The sequence below is a fragment of the Capricornis sumatraensis genome, chromosome 13 (genome assembly GCF_032405125.1).
Source record: "Capricornis sumatraensis isolate serow.1 chromosome 13, serow.2, whole genome shotgun sequence".
Taxonomy (NCBI): domain Eukaryota; kingdom Metazoa; phylum Chordata; class Mammalia; order Artiodactyla; family Bovidae; genus Capricornis; species Capricornis sumatraensis.
The window spans coordinates 26,579,247-26,601,199 of NC_091081.1; the positions used below are offsets into that span (position 1 = coordinate 26,579,247).

Consider the following 21,953-nt stretch of genomic DNA (forward strand, 5'->3'; position numbering starts at 1 on the left):
CAGTCCACCTGCCCACACCCAGCTGACTAGAGGGCAACTGAGCTCACACCCTGGCCACCGCTGGCCACCACAGCTCTCATTACGGTCTGCTGTCCTGGTCTTCCTGTTTCTAGGGTCTCCCTCAGCAACAAATTCTGTAGGCACCGATTAAACAAGGAGAAGGAAAGATGAAGAAATGAACTCGAGGACATGAAAAATGCAGCCAGAGGAAGACTGTGTGTGTGTGTGTGTTTTCTTAAAAATAGTCACTTTTTCATGCCTGTGGATGGGGTAAGGAATGTGTGTGTTGGGGTGGTTGGGGTGGGGGCGGGGAATGGGCAGTGAGTCCCCCTTTGTGATTAAGAGCAGTAAATACAGTTAGAGACAGTAAGAAGTCTTGCTCCATACTCCTCCCCACGATCTGCCCCACCCGTTTCCTGCTCGGGAGCTGCTAATGAGTAACCCATCTTACCAACCCTCCCCGGGCACCATCTCAGGCCTGGGTGCTTCGACAACCCTGAGGTTCAGGGAACATTCCTCAGCAGTTACTTAGCTGGGTGATGGGGAAAAAAAAAAAAGCAGCCTAATTGGCTAGTGGCCTTTTCTAGTGAATGAAGGTTTCTGTTTTAAGAAGTAAAGTGACTTCTCAGCGGCTGTTGATTCACTGCCCACAGGGAGATTTTTGAGCAGAGGCTTCCTAGCCTCGGTAGAAATTTGCATACAGCTTACACTTCCTGCTTCGGAGCCTGTTCCACGGCTTACCTGGGCCGGGAGAGGGTGCAGGGAGGCCTGGAGCAACCCAAGGTAGAGAGGCCCCGAGAAGGAGACAGCGCGACCACCCGTGGCCGGTCTGTCCTTGGCGGCTCTAAGGTAAGTGGTTCGGTTGTCACCTGACCAACCTTACTTCTTAACTTCTGAATCATTTTCCAAAACAATGTTTTCTCCTTTACCGAAAGTGCCGTCTCACTTTCCTCCGCCTGCCTCTCCCCACCTTTTATTTGTTGGTTCGTGTACAGAGAGACAGCTCCGGCTTAGAACATGACAGCTACGTGTCGGCTGTGAGACAGGGCCAGTGGTTTAGTATTTCAGACGGGAGAGCGAAGATTAACTCTTTGAGGAATAGACATCCACACCCACACACACACCCCTGTGTTTGAGGACTTAGTGTCCCCACAAGTTTTGATGAAGAAGACGTCCCCCCCTCTCCCTCCCTCACCCCCCTTCTCCAGGGAGGGAGCCGGGGAAATAAAAAATGAAGTTTGGCTTCCAGCCCCACGATGCATCAGTGGCAGAGGTGGAAGGAGAACTCCCGAGTTTTCTTGATCCCTCTTTCACTCAGGGGAAAAAACCAACACCCTGTTCTTGAGCCAGGAAGTCCAGCCCTGTTCCGTGCTGGCTACAGCTCTGCCAGCCCCTCTGCCCCAGCCCTCCACCCTCCCACACCACCCAGGCATTTGCTGGCACAGACAGCCGGCCTGAGCCTTTAGGAAAAAACAAGGAGAGAAGTGCTATTATTTTATCTTAGAAGCTTATCAAGCTTCATGTGACTGTCAAGTTCAAGATGGTCTCTTAGTATGGGGGGATATTTTTAAATGAACAGGAAAAGAAATAATAAAAACAGAGGACATGAAACTTGGTTTCAGATTCTCCCTTCTCTGCTTGCTGACTCTATGCTGCTGCTGCTGCTAAGTCATTTCAGTCGTGTCCGACTCTGTGCAACCCCATAGGCGGCAGCCCACCAGGCTCCCTGGGATTCTCCAGGCAAGAGTACTGGAGTGGGTTGCCATTGCAACTCTGTGACTTAGGCAATTTACTTTTTTTTTTTTTTTGACTCGGGCCTGGATTTCTTCATCAATAAAATGTGGATGGGGGTGGTGAGCTAAGATTATGTTGAAATTCACTTCTAAGAAAATAAGGCGACGGTGATGAAAATCCCAGAGGGGCAGCCATAGTGGGCGGTCTCAGGAGATATGTGTTTTTTTTACTGATGATTCAAATATATTAATCTTACCTAGCCTACTAGATAGTCCCTGGAGGAAAAGGACTTAATCCTTCTTTACCCTCTAGCACTCAGAATACTATCAGACACCTCAGGGGCGCTCAGGTTTCTTCCACATAAACTGCTCTGATTCGTTTCACTCGTCTATAAAAGGTGAAGCCTTAGCCTGGGTGAAAGGCTGGGGGGTGGGTAGAGGAGGGTACTGGGCAGCCGCATGGCTCTGTGGGAGAGCTGCCTGGAATTTAGGTATTATTTTTGACTCTAGTTAAATAGGAGAACACAGGGGGTTTCTTGAATTAGTTTATGTCCCATTTGGGTTACCCAGGAAGAAATGGCCTGTGCACTTGCCCACAGAGTCCAAGCAGCGCCAGAGAGCTGGCACACAGGCCTGGCTCCAGAAGGCTGTGTTACTGACTTAGCTGGAGCTGGAAATGACTCCTTGGCTAGACCAGTCACTTTGTGTGGGGCCTTTAATGGGAGGTGAAAGGAAGCTGTGAGGCACATCCTGATACCATGTAAGGGTGATGACTAGGATCAGACACATTATTAGATGGTAAACACCCTGAATTCTTAACCTTTTCCAAACCACTACTTTGTTTAAAAAAAAAAAAAATCATTGTTTCTTTTGAGCTAATTCTCTCCCTCCATACAGTTCACACAGGCCCTGGCTGAGTGGGATGGGCTGACTCAGGGCTTTTGGTTTTGCTCAGCTGTTTCTGTGGAATATGAAGGCCCTGCTATGGTCCTCATCGTGCTTTCAGATAGCTATCTCTCTCATCCTGGGTTGAGAGGACAGGAATTTCAAGATGTTTCACTGTGATGCGTTACTGATTTTTATTTTCAAATAACATGCACCATTATCTGAAATCAAGCCAACTGTAGTTTGCTGCCAGCCAAGCTTTGACCCAGAAAGACCACCCACAGACATTCTTCATCTTGTGTCATTTGTGATGGAGCAGCCCCTGCTTCGCTCGGTGCTTGGGGTGAGCTGACTAAGCGTGAAGTCTGGGCGTGTTGGGGAGAAAACTGTTAACTCAGGATACTCACTTTGGGAGGGTTCAAAGATGGAAAATATTTAAGCCTGCTTCTCAAAATTAAGGAGCTAGTGACTTTCAAATGCTCTGAAAATAAGACGGCAGTCATAACCGCAGAAATTCAGAATCATAGTTGCAGGCACTCAGAAAGATCAGCTATGAGGGTAGTTTGCCTAAATTAAATCTATGTTTTGAAGAGTTGAAATCTTGGAAATATCCTGAATTCGAATCATTTTTCCACGACAGACAATTTTCGATTAGCCTTTCAAAACACATATGAATTGCAGGCCACTGCTGCATGGGAAAAAGAGCATACAGATGAGGCATATTAAACTTTAAATTCCTTTCAGATCCAATGAAATGACCCCTAATGTTTGATCATATTTCCTTATCAAAACAACCCTGCAGTCCTTCCGTGAGAAAGCATCGGAGGATCAGAGTCAAGCAGCTCTCCCCCGGGCCCCTTCTGTTTCTCCTAGTGCATTGTCACCAAGGTATTTTTAGTTCATGAAGCCCAGGCTGTCCCTCTCCCTCAGACATTCGGCATTCTTTGTGTCTCTTGCCCAGCAGGCCTCCTACTCACTCACATGTGCGTTGATGGCTGAGAGTTAAGCTCGCTCTGTGCCTCTGTGTATGTGTGTATGCAAGTGTGTTTGTGTGCATGTGTGTGTGTATGTGTGTCTACACACAGAGCTTCCTGGAGACTTGAAGCTATAAACTGGCTGTGGGAGGAAGGTGAGCTTTCATCCCCCTCGTGACCTGCGAAGCTGCGCCAGTCTGGAGTGATTTCCTGACAAGGCAGCTGAGATCAAGTTGCTTGGGACCGAAGGGAGCCCCAGCCCCCATGACGCCCTTCCTTCACCCTGAAGACCCAGGCTGGCTGAGGTCTGGGCAGCTCCTTCAGTGATGATGGGAACTTGGCTTTTCCCACCTCCCTGTTTCCTCCACTAACGGTTCCAGTGTTTTTCCTTCTTCCTCTCCCAGGCGGGGTTCCCAGGTCTGCCTCCCATCACCCTTCCTCCTCTGTGCTGTTGGCCCGACTCTTCCAGGCTCAGCAGCTCCCCTCCAACACTCTTGCCTTTTACCTGCACTCATTCTCTCCCTCCCCTTCCAGCTGCCCCTTGTCTTACCCAGCAACACGTCAAAATCACAATTTAAGTGAGCCTTTGTCCTCCACCAATAAAGGACAAATTTTTTTAACTTTTCCTTCAAAGTTTCCCACTCTTCTGGCTTCTCTTCCATTTTCCTTTCCTCCTTTCCATCCCTTCTTCTCCCTCTCCGGATTTTTTCCTTTCTGCACTTTCTTCTCCTTCACTCTGGGGTCTGGACTGAATTAAGAATCACAAATGTGTGTTTAGAGATACCGTATCTGAAACAAACAAACAAAAGAACCCATGGGCTGGTTTGAGGTTGTTCTCTAAACAGTTTTTACCAGCTTCCAGCACGGTGGAGTCAGTCCATTCCACTAGCCCCGTCAGCCAGTTAAGCAGCTCAGAGGAGTTCCAGAGCGAACTTGTAATCAGGTCGGGTCACGCTGCACTGCCTTCAGCCTGCTGTGAGCTGTACTGTGCAGGACACCAACAAGGGCCAGTAAACGTTCCCTCATCTCCAGGGCTCACCACTGCTTCCAGTCCTCTGGCAAACCAAGTGGAAGAACTTCTCTGTCTGGGAAATTCTGCAAGTAAACTTGGAAATATTTACTCACTGGAATTTGAACCTGAGCCACACAGTTCACTCAAAACCAACTTCCACTAAGCCAACTGACGTTGGGAAAGTTTGCATGCATTTGGGTAGTAAATGAAGAATGTTAATGAGTTTAAAGTTTTGTTGTTTTTTTTTTAATCCAGAACTTTCAGACACTTATAAAAAAAAAAAAATTACTCCCTGGAGAATGAAGTAAGACCTTGAGAATCTGTGATTGCAAAGATCTGATCCAAATTGGATCTGAGGCTCTTCCTAGCTGTAAATTTATATATTTATTAATATATCCCCCCAAAATATTCATGCTATGTGTCTCTAGGGCCTTTCAACCCTATGGTTGACCCAAAGAATGCTTTAAAAAAAAAAATCCAAGCAGTTGGTAACAGCAAGACTTGATCATTTAGGAGCTAGTAATGTGGGTTATTAATTACTCAGGCTGCTCACTCCTGCCCTTCCTCTGCTTCTTGCTCTGCTATTTGTCTTCTTCCAGGGACATAACACCTTCATTAAATCCCATCCGTCCTTGCCTCAGAGGCGTCCCCTGGAAAATATCCCTTCTCTAGATGCATCGCCATTTATCATCACCCTTTGTTTGTGCTCTGTCAACAAGTTTTCAATTTATTTTGAATTCAGTTTATGATTAAAATTTAATGAGATCCAATCAAGTGCTTTTCTCAAATCAAGATGCCTCGGCAGTCTCACCCATATCCTCTATTGTAGTGGCATGAAGGAAAGCCATCACAGGTTTCCAGCCTGGCCATTCTTCATAAAACACAGGTGGCAGGTATCCACGCCTCCTTAGCTTCAAGGTGAATGGTTCTGAAACCTATTTATTCCAGAAGCTTCTAAGGTTTACTCAGCTCCTGCCACCCCCTTTCTCTGCTGCCCCCAAAAGCTGTGCAAGTCCATGCTTCCAACCAAGAATCAAGAGGATTCAGTGCACAGGCTCTGGTGCTGAACTGCCTGGATATGAACCCTGGCTCTGCTCTTTACTAGCTCTGTTGCCTTGAGAAAGTTACTTAACCTCCTTGTGTTTGGTTTCCCCATTCCTAAAATAGGGCTGACAGAGTGCCTACGAATAGGGTGTCTGTGAGGATAAGGTAATACATCCAAAACACCTGGAACAATATTTGACCTGTAGGAAACATTTGACAGATATTAACAATCATTGTTAGAAAGGGTCGGCTTTCTTAAGTATATCCATTTCATTAAGTTTATATTGATTTATCAGTAAAATGTGTATCAGAGGTTGATAAACTACAACCCTTGAGCTGAAGGTGGCCTATGGTCTATTTCTATACCTGCCTATTGCTAAGAATTTATATTTTTAAAAGGTTGTGTACAAATGAGCTAACTAAAAAGAAAGTATGAGACAAAGACAGTTTGTTGTCCACAGGGTATGAACTATTTACTGTCTGGTTCTTTACAGAAAAGGTTTGCCAGTGTCTGATCGATGTGGTTTAACAGAAAGAGTTTGGAGATCTATAGGCTGGAATTGGCTGTGACTTTGAAAAAGCCGTGCCTAAGGGTCTCTATAGTAGGAATGGTAGTGATACCACATATCCCTCCTCTGACCCAGCTGTTTCAGGACCAGATGAGATGATGTATACCGAATCTGCCGAAAATACACATGTTGGTTAAAAAGACACAGACTCCATACACTTTGTTGTTGTTCGGTCACTAAGTCGCATCTCTTTGCAACCCCATGACTACAGCACGCCAGGTTTATGTAATAGTTTTAGCATCCAAGTATAAAACAAGCAAACATGGTCTAGAAAAACAGTTCCAAAGCCAACTATTTGTTGTAAAAATAATAACAAAATAACCTTTGTTTTTTGAGAGCTTGATATGGTCCAGACTCCACAGTCAGCACTTTATTTACACCTCCTTTTATCCTCGCAATACCCTCCTGTGGGGCAAATGCTGTTATCTCCCCTCCACACACTTCACAGATGAGAAAAATGAGGCCCAGAGAAGTTCAATAATTTTCTCAAGATCACACATCTGATCCTGCCACTTCAGTTTAGTTCAGTCCCTCAGTCGTGTCCGACTCTTGCGACCCCATGAACCGCAGCACGCCAGGCCTCCCTGTCCATCACTAATTCCTGGAGTTTACCCAAACTCATGTCCATTGAGTCGATGATGCCATTCAACCATCTCATCCTCTGTCATCCCCTTCTCCTCCCGCCTTCAATCTTTCCCAGCATCAGGATCTTTTCAAATGAGTCAGCTCTTCGCATCAGGTGGCCAAAGTATTGGAATTTCAGCTTCAATCATGCCACTAGCAGAGAAAGAATCCAATCATAGGGAGCTTGACTCTAGATCCTGTACATCTAAGTCCTGCATATTTTCCACATCATGGAAATATGTATTGATTCAGGATAAGCCTGTCTGGATGGCAGAAGCCATAGTTAACTGTGAACATGGACATCAGATCTGAAAGTGTGTGCTGAAAGAGACTTGTGTTCTATGCACAGCAGGGTTAGGGTCTAATCTAACAGACCTGCAGAAAGACAGGCAGACATGATGGGAGGAAGAGAAGTTTTGGATGAACTATGAGAGGAGAAAGGTGGGACTATGAGATCAGACAGATTGATAATTGGAGGCAGAATGTGCTGGAGGAAAGAAAGGTTGCTGGGAACAGAGGTGAGCAAAGACTTAGAGGCAACGAGAGAGAGAGAGATAGACAGAATGAATGAATGGGAAATTCTATGAATGGGACACCAGGGAGCATTGCCACAGGGGATGTCAAAGCTGCTGATGTCTTGATAATTATCTGCAAACCGGGCTACTCAGGAAGGAGAGAAAGCAGAGAGGAAGCCAGAGAGACTGGGACAGAAAAACTGACAGATTTGAAGAAAGATGCTGGTCAGAATCTAAGGGCTAGAACCACAGCTCACAGCCCAAAGGGCAGTGAGATTCCAGAGAAGGAAAACTGCTGTCTCTTGAGTCAATCAGATTAAGAACCAGACCCACGTGCATCACTGGTTCACCTGGTTGTATGCACCTGGCGGCAGGGAGCGGCTTTCCAGGCGGCATGAGTGGTAAAGAACCCACCTGCCAATGCAGGTAGACATAAGAGACCTGGGTTCGATCCCTGGAATGGGAAGATCCCCTGGAGGAGGGCATGGCAGCCCACTCCAGTATTCTTGCCTGGAGAATCCCATGGACAGAGGAGCCTGGCGGGCTAGAGTCCATGGGGTGACAAAGACTCGGACACGACTGAAGCGACTTAGCGTGCACACACGTGGACCTGGGGCTAGTCTTCCGTTCCTAGCTCGTGCCACTCCACGTCCACCCATCCCCACTGCGGACAAATGTCTTCACCCTCTGCTGAATGGTCTTCTGTATTTTAAGGAACAGTTTACTCTCCCCTGGGTGGTCAGCAGTGCTTCCCTCTCACTGACTCTTAATCTTTGTGGACATCAGAATCACTGGTGGAGCGTTTCCTTTCCCTTTTTTATCTTGTAAGTAGATATACAGGCACTTGGTACAAAACCTAAAAGGTAAAAAATGCTCTGAAAAACAAGTCTCCCGCCTGCCTCCACTCCCAGTCACCCAATTCCCTTCCTGGAGGCACCCTCCATTCCAGCTTTCTGACCGCCCAGCGTGGGCACAGACAGACTTAGATTGGACAAAGGGTAACATATACTCTACACACTGTTCTGCTCCTCCCTTTTTTAACTTCACGATAAATTTTGGAGATAGTTCCAAATCAGTTCACACAGCACTTCCTCAGTCTTTTCAAAAAGTTGCGGAGTATTCATTGCAAGGCCAAAACACAGTTTTTAAAAAGCAGAAGCTTTTTGGATGGGTGAGTCGGTTGCAGTCTTTGCTGTTACAAACTTTGCTGCATTGCCTATCTTCAGAGCCTCTTTGTTTTTACAAAATAAGTGCATCTCCCTATGGAGGAAATTCTTGGAAATGAAATTACTAGGTCCAAGGACATTAGATTTAAAAATCCCAATAGTCATGGCCAAATCATACAGATGACACTTCCCTTAGTAAAACATGAGAGGACCTATTTACCTGTGGGACTTGGTGGTGGTGGTTTAGTTGCTCAGTCGTGTCTGACCCCATGGACTGTAGCCCTCCAGGCTCCTCTGTCCATGGGATTCGCTAGGCAAGAATATTGGAGTGCGTTGCCATTTCCTTCTCCAACCTGTGGGACTTAGAAACAAAAAGGGCTCCCTGGCCTTACCTCAGAATCTCAAGGGCTGGGGCATCTGAATTGTGAGCCTCAGAAAGCGCTTCTGAGTCAGAAACTCTTCTGAGGGCCGTGGCTGGCCAGCCGCTCCCTTTCTCCAGAGATCTGAAGCCATGAGCTAGACTTGTCTGTTGCCTGCATCCCCAACAGCCTCAGCCACTCCTGACTTTGTGAGCTCAGTGTTGTGCTGATGAGCTGACTGCCCACAGCACGACCACCAGTCGGGTTCATTGGTGGGAGGTCTTCTAACTGGGAGGTCTTCTGTCCCCCTGAGGTCACAGACTTCTCTAGATCATGGCTACAAAACAGGGCTTTTTTGCTTAAAGCCAATTTGCACCCTCTGAGGAAGATGGGAACACAGGCTGTGCCAGGGATACAACCACCTGGATAGCATATAGAAGAGGTCTGGAATAAAACAGGGGAAATGGAAATGGTTAGGAGAGGTGGGATACTGAGTTAATTTTTTTTAATGTCTAGTCATCTTTTTTATTACAATATTGACATTAAAGACCAAAAACTAAAACTGCCACTTCCGACCCAACCCACGGATCTGCTCATGGCCCTCTGATGTGGCATTGTATTCTCTGCAACACCCTCAGGAGGGTGACAGGGTTGTTCTGTCAGTTCTGGCTGAGGTCTAGGGCCCGAGGGGCCCTTGTGGTGACCGCAGGCCTGCCCCACCCGCGCTGAGGATGTAGGAGGAGGCCGGGTACCCCGTGTCTGAGCAGAGAGAGCAGATACCCCACCATGCTGAGGGGTAGGCTCACTGTTACGCTGCCAGCAAGGGTTCAGGTCAGCCCTGTCGTGGATGGGACCTCTTCAGGCCTGGCCTCAGGGCCTGACACTTAGTGGAGCTTAATACGTATTTGAGAGGAAGAGGGAAGGGTACCCATGTGGTCTAATTTCAAGAACTCTAAGGACTTGGCCCACCAAATCCTTCCCGTCACCCTTCATGGACCTGACTTCCTCACAGTCAGGGATCCTTCCAGCTACATGGATCTGTCTCCTCTCTAAAACAGGCATTGGTCCTTCATTCATTCAACAAATAGTTATTGAGTGCCTGCTAGGTACCAGGTATAATTCTAGATGCTGGAAATACAGCTGTGAACAGAAGAGACACATCCTGGGGGGAGATGAGAGACAATACACAAGGACTATTGTAGTAGGTATTAGAATTGATAATGTCTCTTTTATAGTGTATACAATGGTGACAACTGCTGAGAGAAGGATAAAGCAGGAAAGGGAGACGGAGTGAGAGGAGCATGTGAAAATTTTAGAGGGTGACCAAGGAGCCCTCACGGAGAAAGTGAGAGCTGAGTAAAGACTTAAAAAAGAAAAAGAAAGCCATACAGATATGTATGGGAAGAGTGTTTGAAGAAGAAGAAATGACAAGTGCAAAGGCCCTCGGTTTGTATTAGTGTGATTTCCTGTACTAGTCATTTACCTTCGGCTAGATTACAAACCACTTGAAGGTAGGAATAATGTTTTATGTCTCCAGAAATAATTTTGTTTACCTTTTACTAGATACCCTTTTGGACCTCTTGAGTTATGTGTCACTTGTAGGTATCAACTGTAAAATAATTTCAATTGAGCTTATGCTTCAGAAGAGGGGGTTCACAGCACAGTGTCAGACACACAACAGGGATCAGTAGTCATTTGCTGTTTGAATATTTGTGGTGACAAATTTAAAACATCAGTGTTCACTGTGTTTGTTAAAAATTACTAATCCCATAGTTTTCCTGAAAGGCTGTTCATTGCCATGTCAGGTTTATTCACTGTCGTCCAAGGAACCACTTGTTCTTTTTCAGACCAGTTTCAAATCTAGAATTCCCCTCCCTAGGACACGACCTCAGAATTCCAGTTATGTGACCACACTCCGGAGACGACCACACTTGTCACCCTTTTTATTAGCTTCCTCCCAGTCCTTGAAATCTCCTCAGCTGGAAGAGAATTTGCAACTTTTTGAATTTAATTTTATAAGTTTTAGGGAAGCACTTCTAAGGCATTCACATTTGAAACCCAGGGAGAATATAAACAATTGTACCTGAAGTGTAGAAAATGAAAATGAATCGCATACCAAGAAATAGCCGACAGCATTTAGTTCTTTTGCTAGCTGGTTCTCTGGCAGCTTCTCCACCCTCCCCCCGGTCCCCCTCCCCGACCCCCATCATTCAGCTGTGGGTCCACAGATGCTTGCTGAAGATTATGTAACATGCAGCCAGTCCTTTGGAAAATACTTTTGCTTCCTGACCAGCTGAAGAGCATGTTGTATGGCATATCCAATTTCAGAGCTGTAGAAAAACTGTGAGAAAGAAAGGAAAACAATGGTGAACATTTTTAAATGCTCAGTAGTTGAAATATGTGTGTTTTGGGTAGGTCTAATCAACTGATATCAGTGGAAAGGTGTGTGTTTTTCCAGGGTCTAATCGGTTTCGGTGATGAGGTCTCTTCTCTGCAGAGCCGTGGGGCAGGAGCACACCCAGACTAGACAGCAACCTAGAAAGCCCATGGCAAGGAAGGAGGGAAGGCTGGCAGGGACTTGGAGCTGAGGGAATTTTCTCTTGTGAGAAAGTGGTACGAAGGTTGTTTGGAGCAGATGGGTAAGTCTGATACCAAGTGAGGGTCAGAGAAGTGTTAGCGGACATTCATTTGGCAGGGAGTGCAAGGGAAACTGGGGATTTCCTGATGGGTCAAGCGGTAAAAGATTCGCCTGCAATGCAGGGGACTCAGGTTCAACCTCTGGTCTAGAAAGATCCCCTGCAGAAGGAAATGGCAACCCACTCCAGTATTTTTGCCTGAGAAATCCCATGTGTCCTCCATACATGTTTATACGTGTACAAGCAGATGTGCACACACACACACACACACACACGCACAATCCAGGGCTACAGTCCATATGGTCGCAAAAGAGTCAGACACTACTGAACACACAAAGCAAACTGACATCTCTATTTATAGGCCAGGAGGAAAAATGTGGGAAACCACTGATCCCACTTCTGCTCTGCGGGGCAGCGTTTTAAAATGCATGTGACTTCCCTAGTGGTCCAGGGGCTAAGACTCCAGGCTCCCAGTGTAGGGGGCCCAGGTTCCAACCTTGGTCCTTGTCAGGGAACTAGATCCCACATGCTGCAGCTAAGACCTAGTGGCAGCCAAATAAATAAAAATATTTTCTAAAGCATGTCGCTTAAAAGGCATGCAGTCATGTTGCCGTTGGGTTAGGTACTAGGCTCAAGAGAAGGGGAATTCCTATTCTTCCGACTTGTCTTAGAGCAGGAACTGATGGGCATCGTGCCTTGGGGCACAGTAAGCCCTCAGCGAGTGAGTGTGGTTGAAATTCTACATGGATGAAAGAGGAATTTAAAGATCCAACCACCAGCACCACTCCTTTTCTCTGCATGGCATTTGAGGCATGTTATGTGTGAGGCCCTCACGGAACAGATCCCCGGGGTCTTTTCTTGGGACTCCTTCACTCCCACTCCCTGCTCTGGCTCCCCATCCTCACTTCAGAGACATCTTTTCCCCTGACCTGCCTCCTTCCTTCCCCTGGAGCCTAAGTATTCTGGGGCATCACTGCAACCAATCTAATGATAAGGGGAGGCCAATTTTCCTTCCCATTCTGTCATGTTGGTTAAGAGTTCTATTTCTATGGGTAAAACAGTATTCCCTGGACTATGGGCTGACTGCTGTGGGCTAAAGGCTAGTTTATTGAGCCTTGTGCATGGAGCTGCTACATCACAGGCCAGATGGTCGTGCAGGCATCATGCAAGAGGGATTTAAGTCCTCCAAATAACCTATAGCTGTAACTGGAAAATGTCACTATGACCTTTTTTCCAGTGCTTTTTAAACTCGGGCTTTAAAATTCTTTTTTTCTTTCTTTCTTTTTAAATTAGGCAATAGGTCACATGGAGCAATAGTTTAAAAGCTCAGAAGGTGAAAATTCTCCCTCATCCTCCTCTCCCTCAGCTTAGCCCCATTCTCAGAGGCAACCAATGCACCAATGTCTAATGTGTCCTCCATACACATTTTATACGTGTACAAGTGGATGTGCACACACACACACACACACACACACACACATACTCACACATTCCCTACTTCTAATATTTTCCCACAAAATAGCAGCACCATTTACACATTGGTCTGCACCGTGCTTTTTTTTTTTTTTTTAATCGCTTAACAGTATATTTTGGAGGTCATTCCACATCTGTTACTGATATTTCTTTCATCATGGATTCCAAACACACACGAAGCAATCCACGTTCTGATCATTTCTCTTTCCTCGGAAACTGGCCATTGGTTTTCATCTGTGTCTTCCCCTTGCTGGTGTATGACTTCTACCACACGATGGTCCAGTCACATACTTTGAATAGCCTTCCAGAAAAAATGATCTTAATAAGTCTTAGTGCCTTTCCCTGGAGGATAAGCAAATGATTTTACCATGACTGGGGGCTCTGCCAGCACGTTGGTATCACACTACTGTTAGTTTAAACCACATCTTGAATGGGGTCCCTTAAGGTCATGAAGTGGGGACTTCAAGAACTGACCTGACTCCTGAGGTTGTGGCATGTTTTCTCTTGTTCCAGACACTAGAATGAACCGAAGCATTCCTGTGGAGGTGGATGAATCGGAACCATACCCCAGTCAGTTGCTGAAACCCCTCTCAGAATATTCCCTGGCAGAGGAGTCAGAACCGCCTGCTCCAGATGCAAGGCACATGGCGCCTCACAACTTGTCCGGATCCCCGACTGCTCACTCTTCCTCCATAGACTTTCCTCGGGCTCACCCGCCCCTGCAACTATCAAATCTCCAGCAGCCTGTGTCCCCGAGGGTCACCTGCCTGCGCGCCAAAGTCTTGGCAGAGAGTGAAGACAGCTTGTGGAGGAGACACCTGGATCCCAGCAAAGACTTCCCCTCAGGCTCCTGTGCAGCCGGGGAGCCCGAGACTCAGTCTGTGGCTGGAGCCTTCCCTCAGGAGCACCAGTTTTCCATTACGGAAAAACGTAGTCAATGGCTGGGATCTTGGCTTTCAGCAACTTCCCCCGACACCGGCCATGACTCTGAAAAATCCGACCAAAGTGTACCTAATGCCTCAGCAGCCCCCCAGAGTGGTAGCCAGGAGATGGTGCCCCGGCCCCACAGGAGCCGAGCAGCCCCAGACCCGCCTACAATAGACACGGGGTATGATTCACAGCCGCAGGACATCCTGGGCATCAGGCAACTGGAAAGGCCCCTACCCCTCACCTCCGTGTGTTACCTCCAGGACCTCCCCAGACCTCTCAGATCCAGGGAGTTCCATCAGTATGAACCTCAGAGATACCCAGCGTGTGCACGGATGCTGCCCCCTGAGCCCTCCGGGCAAGCTCAGTGGAACTATCACTACTATTGTCCTGGAGACCCTGACTACCAGGTGCCATGTAAGTGAGTTGCTCTCTTCTGGATGTCGTGGCCCAGGTAACTGAGTAAACGGGAATCTCGTGTCAGTGTCTCGCATCGCTAGACAAGTACAGGCAGGTCAGAAGGCAGGGAGGGCATTCTGCTTCCTATGGGGCCCTCCATGTGTGTTTGGATTTGCAAGGGGCTTTAGAAATATGCTTTATCTTGGCCCAGAGCCTGTATCACTTGGAACCTGCCTCTCTAGGAAACGTTAAGAAGAAAACAGACTGCTCTCTAGGGTAGCTGAAGTGAAACTTACCTAGAGGCAGGGAGCCATCCCAAATGACTTCTAGAAATTTTTGTTGTCCAAATTCTTGGGCATTCCTTACATGCTTGTTCTCCACCTTAGATTTTCCAGAGAAAAATCTCTGAATTTTTTTGCCTTCAGTCAAAAAAATCAGAAGGTGCCCAGAATGTCATTGAGACTTCAGATTCATGGCATTACATGAAGGTCCCATCATTCCTGTATTTCTGTTGCTTAAAGCCCTTTGGAGGTTGAACCATCCACACCTACCCTACGATCCAGCCACACTCAAGGACTGGCAGCCCCTTAACATGTCAAGCTATTTCATAGACTCCTGCATTGTCCACATTCTTCTGTCTACCTAGGATTTTTCCCCTTCTTGTATGCATTTGAACCAGTTCTATACCTTTTAACTGTTTTCTCAAGTTCTAATGTGTATACTGTAAAGTTTGCCCTTCCTCATTCATTGAAGGGTAATGTATTTAGTGTATGTAGCCATCGCTACATACATCTTTTAAGACTTAGCTCAGGTGTCCCACTGACAGCCTCCCCAGATCACTCCCTTCTTCAGGCTCTCTGTTTCCTTATGCTCTGCCTGGCACACCTAATGCCAGTGTGGCATCTCTTTGGGGCCTTTTTTACTTCTCTTGTCAGACTGTAAGCTTTTCACATCAGCAAATTGTGTATTTTCAATCCATAATTCCCCAGCATTTAGCACAGTGACCAATATCATACAAGACTCTCAACAAATTATGTCCAATGAATGAATGAAATGCATCAGTACAGTAAGCATCTCTGAAAGTGATAAACTCTTAGACTGAGGTAGAAGGTCCATTACAGTTCTTGATGTCAAGTCTCCATGAGGCTGCTGGAAAATAGCAATAGGGCTTTACAGATGAAACACTGGCTGAGAGGCTGGGAGATACAATATTTATCTTAGCACATAAATACCATATCAAAAACAGTTTGAAGAGTCTGACCAAATCTGATGCCTAGCTTTAAAATAATTATGGAAATAATCACGAATCCTATAATCAATCACAATTTATTTATTTGTACATGTACATTTAATATACAGCTTCCTAAAGCAAATTCAGCAACAGGGTAACTCATAGTTTAGAAAAAGAAAATGTGAGGTAAAGGAATTTAACTTAGATGATGCCTGAAAGAAAACAGGGAAGAACGAATGCGAGTTAAGAGTGAGGCTAAGAGATGAGGCAGCTACAGGGCTTTGGGAGAAAGAGCCCCTGAGATCTACAACTGGGACTCTGGTGTTGGTGTTGGATGCTGGGCGGTCAGCTGACTGTGAAGCAAGAACACCACTGGTGCTCCAAGTTCAGGAACAGGGTGAGTGTGCTGGTGAAGTTCCTTAAGCATAAATCACTGAACCTTGGCAGGGTCAGGATTTGCATTTTTTTTCTCAATGATTTTTAGGTTAAAAAGGAATCCCACAATACTTTTTTTTTTTTTTAAGGTTCTACTCTCTGCATTTAAAGGTAATTTTTCTGATCATAATATTTGTTCACTTTCAAAACTCAAATAGACCCAAAAGCCTAATTCATGTTTCTATCACCCAAATACAATTCCTTATTGGGGTTTGACATATTTCCTGGGGTTTTTTGCATGTGTATATTTAATATGATATTAAAATAACTTCAGTATAATTTTCTAGCATTGTTTCAAAATGTTGCATAGTATTTCATCCGATGGATCTATCAAGTTGTTTTTAAGCTATTTTCTGTTGTTGAATATTTTAGTTTCCCATTTCTAATCCAATAAGCAATTATACGATACATCATGTACCTATGATTTTATCTGCATTTCTAGTTAATTCCTTAGATTAATGTGTGAACGTATGAATACTTCATCAAGGGCTTTGTGATACTAAGTCCCAAGCAGTTGCCTTAAACCACTAGCAAGAGAAAGCCTCATTGTGATAGACAGAGAAAGCGTGGACTATTATCATTTGAGGGTCCCAGAAAGATCTTCCCACTTGAAGATATTTTTCCTGTTGAACCCTGAAATGTCATCATCAGCAATCTAGTCCTTGGAGGTAAGCACTACCCTCCCAGGGCAGGCTCTGTTAAAATGCAAACACGCCCGCTGGGAATACTCATAGTCTGTAACACCTGCTTTCTTTATTCAGATTGCCTCCCCTTGTTCTCTGTATAATATCCTTCCATTGACGTGGAGAGGAAAAGGGGGGGTCTTAGGATCCTGGGAGTGAAGGCAAGCGATGAAAGGAAGAGAGGAGAAAACTGGGACAGGAGAAGGGACTAATTCACGGAAGGTGTATACATAGCCAATAAGTGTATGAAACGCAGCTTCACGTTACTGAATTTAAGAAATGCAAAAATTTTAAATATATATTTTTCCTAATCAGATACACAAAAATAAAAACCTGGGACAATATCTAGTGTTAGTGGGATTTGGGGGAAATGAACATTCCCATCTACTCCTGGGTTTTGTTTTTTTATATATTTTGTGATTTTATCTGTTTATGTTTGGCTGTGCTGGGTCTTCGTTGCTATGCTAGGGCTTTTCTCTAGTTGCAGTAAGCAGAGACTGCTCTCTAGTTGCCGTGCACAGGCTTCTCATTGCGGTGGCTTCTCTTGTTGTGGAGCACAGGTTCTAGTGCACGCAGGCTTCGTAGTTGCAGCTCCCAGATTCTAGAGTACAGGCTCAATAGTCATGGCACACAGGCTTCGTTGCTCTGCGGCATGAGGGATCTTCCCAGATCTGGGATTGAACCTGTGTCTCCTGCATTAGCAGGCAGATTCTTTACTGAGCCACCAGGGAAGCCCCCATCTACTCTTGATAGGAGTATAAATTGGTACAGTCTTCCAGGAGGCAATTTCACTATCAAAATTTTAAACGTGTCCTATTTGGTCCAGCATCTCACTTGTAAGAATCTATTCTATAGACACATTCAATTAGCATGTAAAAATACATGAATGAGGACGTTTATTAAAGCATTGTTGCATTAGAGTAAGAATAAGAAATCTAAAATGCCTATCAATAAGGGGGAAATTATTATAAATAATTATCAAATTATGTTATAAAGGATATAAATTATTGTAAATAAGTTGTGATTTATTTATACAATAGACTATTAGGTCCCTGTTACTACACTCTGACATAAAAAAGACTAAAGAAGCATGCTATGTGGATCCCATACATGCTATTTTTTTTAACTATATATGTTTAAAAACGGCATGAAAAAGACTGGAAGATGGCCACAACCATTAACAGTGATCGTGACGGGGAGGGGAATAAAGAGTTAGGAGAGACAGGGAGATTTTTCTTCTAACTCTTTATACTTTTGTTAAATTTGTTATAGCAAACAGGCATTGCTTTTTTTTTTTAGGGATTACTTTTATAATGTAAGTAAAAGTTAAAAAGAAAAGAGAAAATGGAAATGAGAACATGTGGGCTCACCCTAAATCATCCCGCGTGTGCCTTGGCCCTAACCTCCAGGGGCCCCTAATTACAGGGAAGAGGGTCAGGGTTGGGCTGATTTTACCTGGGAAAACCAGTGCTTATATTTTGTCCTCAGGGCACTGCAAACCCAGAATATTTCTGAAGCCTCCAATAGCAGCGGCTCCCAAGAAAGTTGCTATGAGGATTAAATGAGATAATGTATTAAAGACACTAGGAAAGTGGCTGGCTTGTAGTAAGCTATCGAGAACTAGCAGCTCTTAGTTATTATTGCTGTTATTTAAACAGATCCTGCAGCCCAGCCCTGTAGAGTGCCCCTCTGCTTCTAGATCCCTCTCACTGGCACAGATTCTAAGCATTCAAAGCAGGTGTACAAATGATCCGTTTCGTGTCAGGCCTATCACTGCACTTGATTGCCAACAAAACCGCTTTAAAAGAGCTGTTCACCTAAGCAATGCTCTTGCAGTTGGAAACCATGGCTACCTGATTCTACTTGGCTTTAGAAGAGCATTACTTCCTCATCTGCTAGTGAAAATATAGATAAATGCTCATCATGCAAATGGCACAGCTTAGCCCCTGCAAGTTAAAGCACATTGGTTACTAGTCACTGCTTTCATGTAAAAAAAAAAGTTATCAAAGTAGGTGAAAACAAAAAGTGGAAAAGTCTATTTCTTTCCTTCCCCATCATCCCACAGAGAAGTCAGCCTCTTACTGCCTCAAAATCCTTCCTCTGAAGGTCACCGGAATGGAGGTCATGGCTCTGCAATCAAATAAAACCCTTGACGCAAATAAATTGGAAAAAAAAAAAAAAAGAATGTATTAAGTCTAAAGTGCTCTTATCTTACTGTAAAATTCTTGCTTTCTATACCAAAGAGACTGAATAAAATAAACCCGTGGACACATGCCCACTATTCCTCATATAGACCCCCAAACATGATTATTTGCGTGCTAGAATGCATGCGCAGTTAAAAGTAAGGAAAAAACAAAGCAGATGGAAGAGATGATAAAGAAAGGCAGTCCCTTTCAGGAACTACAGCTGTTTACAGCTGGGGGAGTTCCTGTAACAGTTTATGTTGGCCATCTTGTCTTCCTGGCTAAACTGATTGTGTTATATCATCATGGTTTTTTTTTTGACAACTTGAAAATCACATTTTACTTTCTCCCTCATAAATTCTTTTAATATCATTCTTAATAAGGAAGAAAAATGTTGAATGTTTTGACTGATAAGTGGAAAACCTCGTTTAGGATTTGGTTTACAAATTCCAAGTGGTCAAAGCCCAGTAACACGAAGACCATGTGTAACTCAAGCCAAGAGGAGTAACATACAGTTCTGGGCACCCACGCATGATTGTGCAAGATTTGTATTTTTGTTCGGAGATGAACACTGCGCCAGAATCTAGGAGTTACTCTGCTAACAGATCACTTGTCTATCATATCCCCTACCACCTTCTAGTCTCCATCTTCTTGACGGAATTCTAGGCGCAGAGCACAAGTCTCTGGGGGAGATATCTTGGGGAGAGGTTCCTAAGTCTACCGTGTAGGTGGCTGCTGGCTTGCGTGTCTCCTACTCATACGCTGACGAGTGTGGGTTTCTGTTTCAAAACAGACATCCACAGACAAACAGATTTTCTCTTTCTCTCCTGATTGATTTTGAGCAGCTCAGGAGAACTATAGCCTATTTATCTCTAGTCATTGCATGCCTCGCCATAGAAGTTCAGTAATATCTGTTGAATGAATAAAAAGAAATCTGTTCCCTACTTCCTAGAAAAAGAAGTGATTCCCTAATTATGAGTAGAGGCTTTGTGATCTCAAGCCTTTGAGAGGCCATCTCTTTACTTGTCTTATGGAAGGGCAGGGAAAAGAAAGGAGGCCCCTAGGATTTAGAAACAGACCTGCTCATTTGTTCATCAATTTATCCAAATATTTGCCCAGTTCTATGCTAGGCACTGGATGTACCGTAGTGAATACAACACCCTGTTTTTGCGGAGTTCATAGTCTACTGGAGATAAGTTTACTGATAAGTAGAAATCAGCAAACAAAATAACAAAGAGTACACATTATAAAGAAAATAGCCAGGTGTTAGAGCAAGCATTAACAGCATGGTGAGAGGAAGCCTCTTTGAGGAGGACACATTTGAGCTGAAATCTAAAGGATGAGAAGGTCCAGGAAGCAAGGACTTTAGTATTGTTAATGTACTGAAAGCAAGTGAATGGAGATTCAACAGAGTGAGCAGTGAGAGAATGATATGCTAGAAAATGAAGGAGGCAAGGACTGTGATATGGAATTTGGATTTTTTACTCAGTTTAACTTCATCTTCAGGAAAGCAAAAATTAAACTCTATAATCCTGAATAAGGAACTTAGAACAGTACTTGGCATGTAACAAGTACTCAGGAAATATTAGCCATTATTACATATACCATACCGAACTAAACTAGCAAGCCTTGGTCAAAATAGTAGAGAGAAACTATCGAAACTTGAGCAGTGAAAAGACGTTCATTTATCTGAAAATGTAGATTTTTTTTCTCAACTTCTTCACACAACCAGCCAAATTCCAGTGGAACCAGTCAAGTTCCACTAAGGAAATTTTATTTTTGATTGACCCTCTAATATTCAATATTTCTTTGTTTTAAACAATCAAAAGACAGCATAGAGAACTATTTTGTCAGTACCCTAATTTTAAAATTGAGGTGGATCATTTTCATCTGCTCACATAAACCACTGTAAGTTTTTATCACAGGTGGCCATTTCAGAAACAAGAGTTACAGCTAATCAAACACTTAGTCCTCATGCCTTAGTGATTTTAATGATATGATTTGTTGCTATGAGACAAAAACATGTTGTGTGAGAAATAATCTGTTTGAAATCATATGACCTTGCTTCAAAGGCTTTTGATTAACAGCACTAACATACACTTTCTGGAAAAGAAACAAACCCTATGATTAGAGCTTGGTAGTCCTTTAAAGCAAATAAAACCTTATTAGGCATTTATTAATGGATATGGGAAGCAAGAATGGCTCCAAGCATTAAAAACTTTCAAGGCCACTAGCAAAGTTGCTCCTCTTTTGCCTTTTCTTTCTTCTTTCTACCTCCAAAGGAGACACTGAAAAATACCCCAGATGGATAGCAGATGAGAAATAGACTCCCTAGAAGACCCAAGACCTAGCAGGCAGATTGTGCCATCCCACATGGCGTTGCTTGTTGTGCGTATGTATGAAGTTGACTTTGTCACTTTCAGTCTTCATTCATAGGTTGAGCATCCCCCAGGTACTGGCACTGTGCTTTGAGATGTGGTGGCAAACAGACATAGTGTGTGCTTTTACAAAGCTTAGAGTCTAGTAGGCAAGGCAGGCAAGAAGTTGACACGTAGGAATCATGCTTACTTACACAAACATGAAAAGTGCTAGGAAGAAGGTAAAGTGATGAGATGGGATAAGTAACTGGTGAACAGATGATATCTGAGCTGAGCCCTGAATGTCAAGAAGTTGATCTGTAAAGATACAGGGCAAAACACTCTGAGCAGAGGGGATGGCAGACTCAGGCTCCCAGAGGTGGGGACCAGCTTGGCATTCAAGATGAAGAAAGACAGCCAGGGTAGCTAGGGCTTGCTGGACTTTTGAGAGTATAGTAGGAGATAAAATCAAGAAGGGCAGGGAGCCCATTCATGCAAGGTGGATTTTAAATGCAATAGGAAATCTCTGAAGGGCTGTATCTATAGCTAGCTTTGTAAAGGGTCTATCCATAGAAGATTCACCTAAAAACATGGCTGCTGCTGCTGCTGCTAAGTTGCTTCAGTCGTGTCCAACTCTGTGTGACCCCATAGACAGCAGCCCACCAGGCTACCCCATCCCTGGGATTCTCCAGGCAAGAACACCGGAGTGGGTTGCCATTTCCTTCTCCAATGCACGAAAGTGAAAAGT

At 44.5% G+C, this 21,953-nt stretch overlaps 1 protein-coding gene across 4 annotated transcripts in view; it reads left to right on the forward strand.

Moving 5' to 3' along the window:
* Positions 1-516: 516 nt before the first annotated feature.
* TRAF3IP2 (TRAF3 interacting protein 2) overlaps positions 517-21,953 on the forward strand; it is a 45,080-nt gene continuing 23,643 nt past the window's right edge. For 3 of the 4 annotated variants that reach the window (XM_068985059.1, XM_068985061.1, XM_068985060.1), the window contains exons 1-2: positions 517-849; positions 13,504-14,334. In XM_068985059.1, coding sequence (XP_068841160.1) covers positions 13,512-14,334 — 823 coding nt within the window. In that variant the 5' untranslated portion in view covers positions 517-849; positions 13,504-13,511. The remainder of the gene's footprint in view (positions 850-13,503; positions 14,335-21,953) is intronic. The other variant, XM_068985062.1, reaches the window with a different exon arrangement.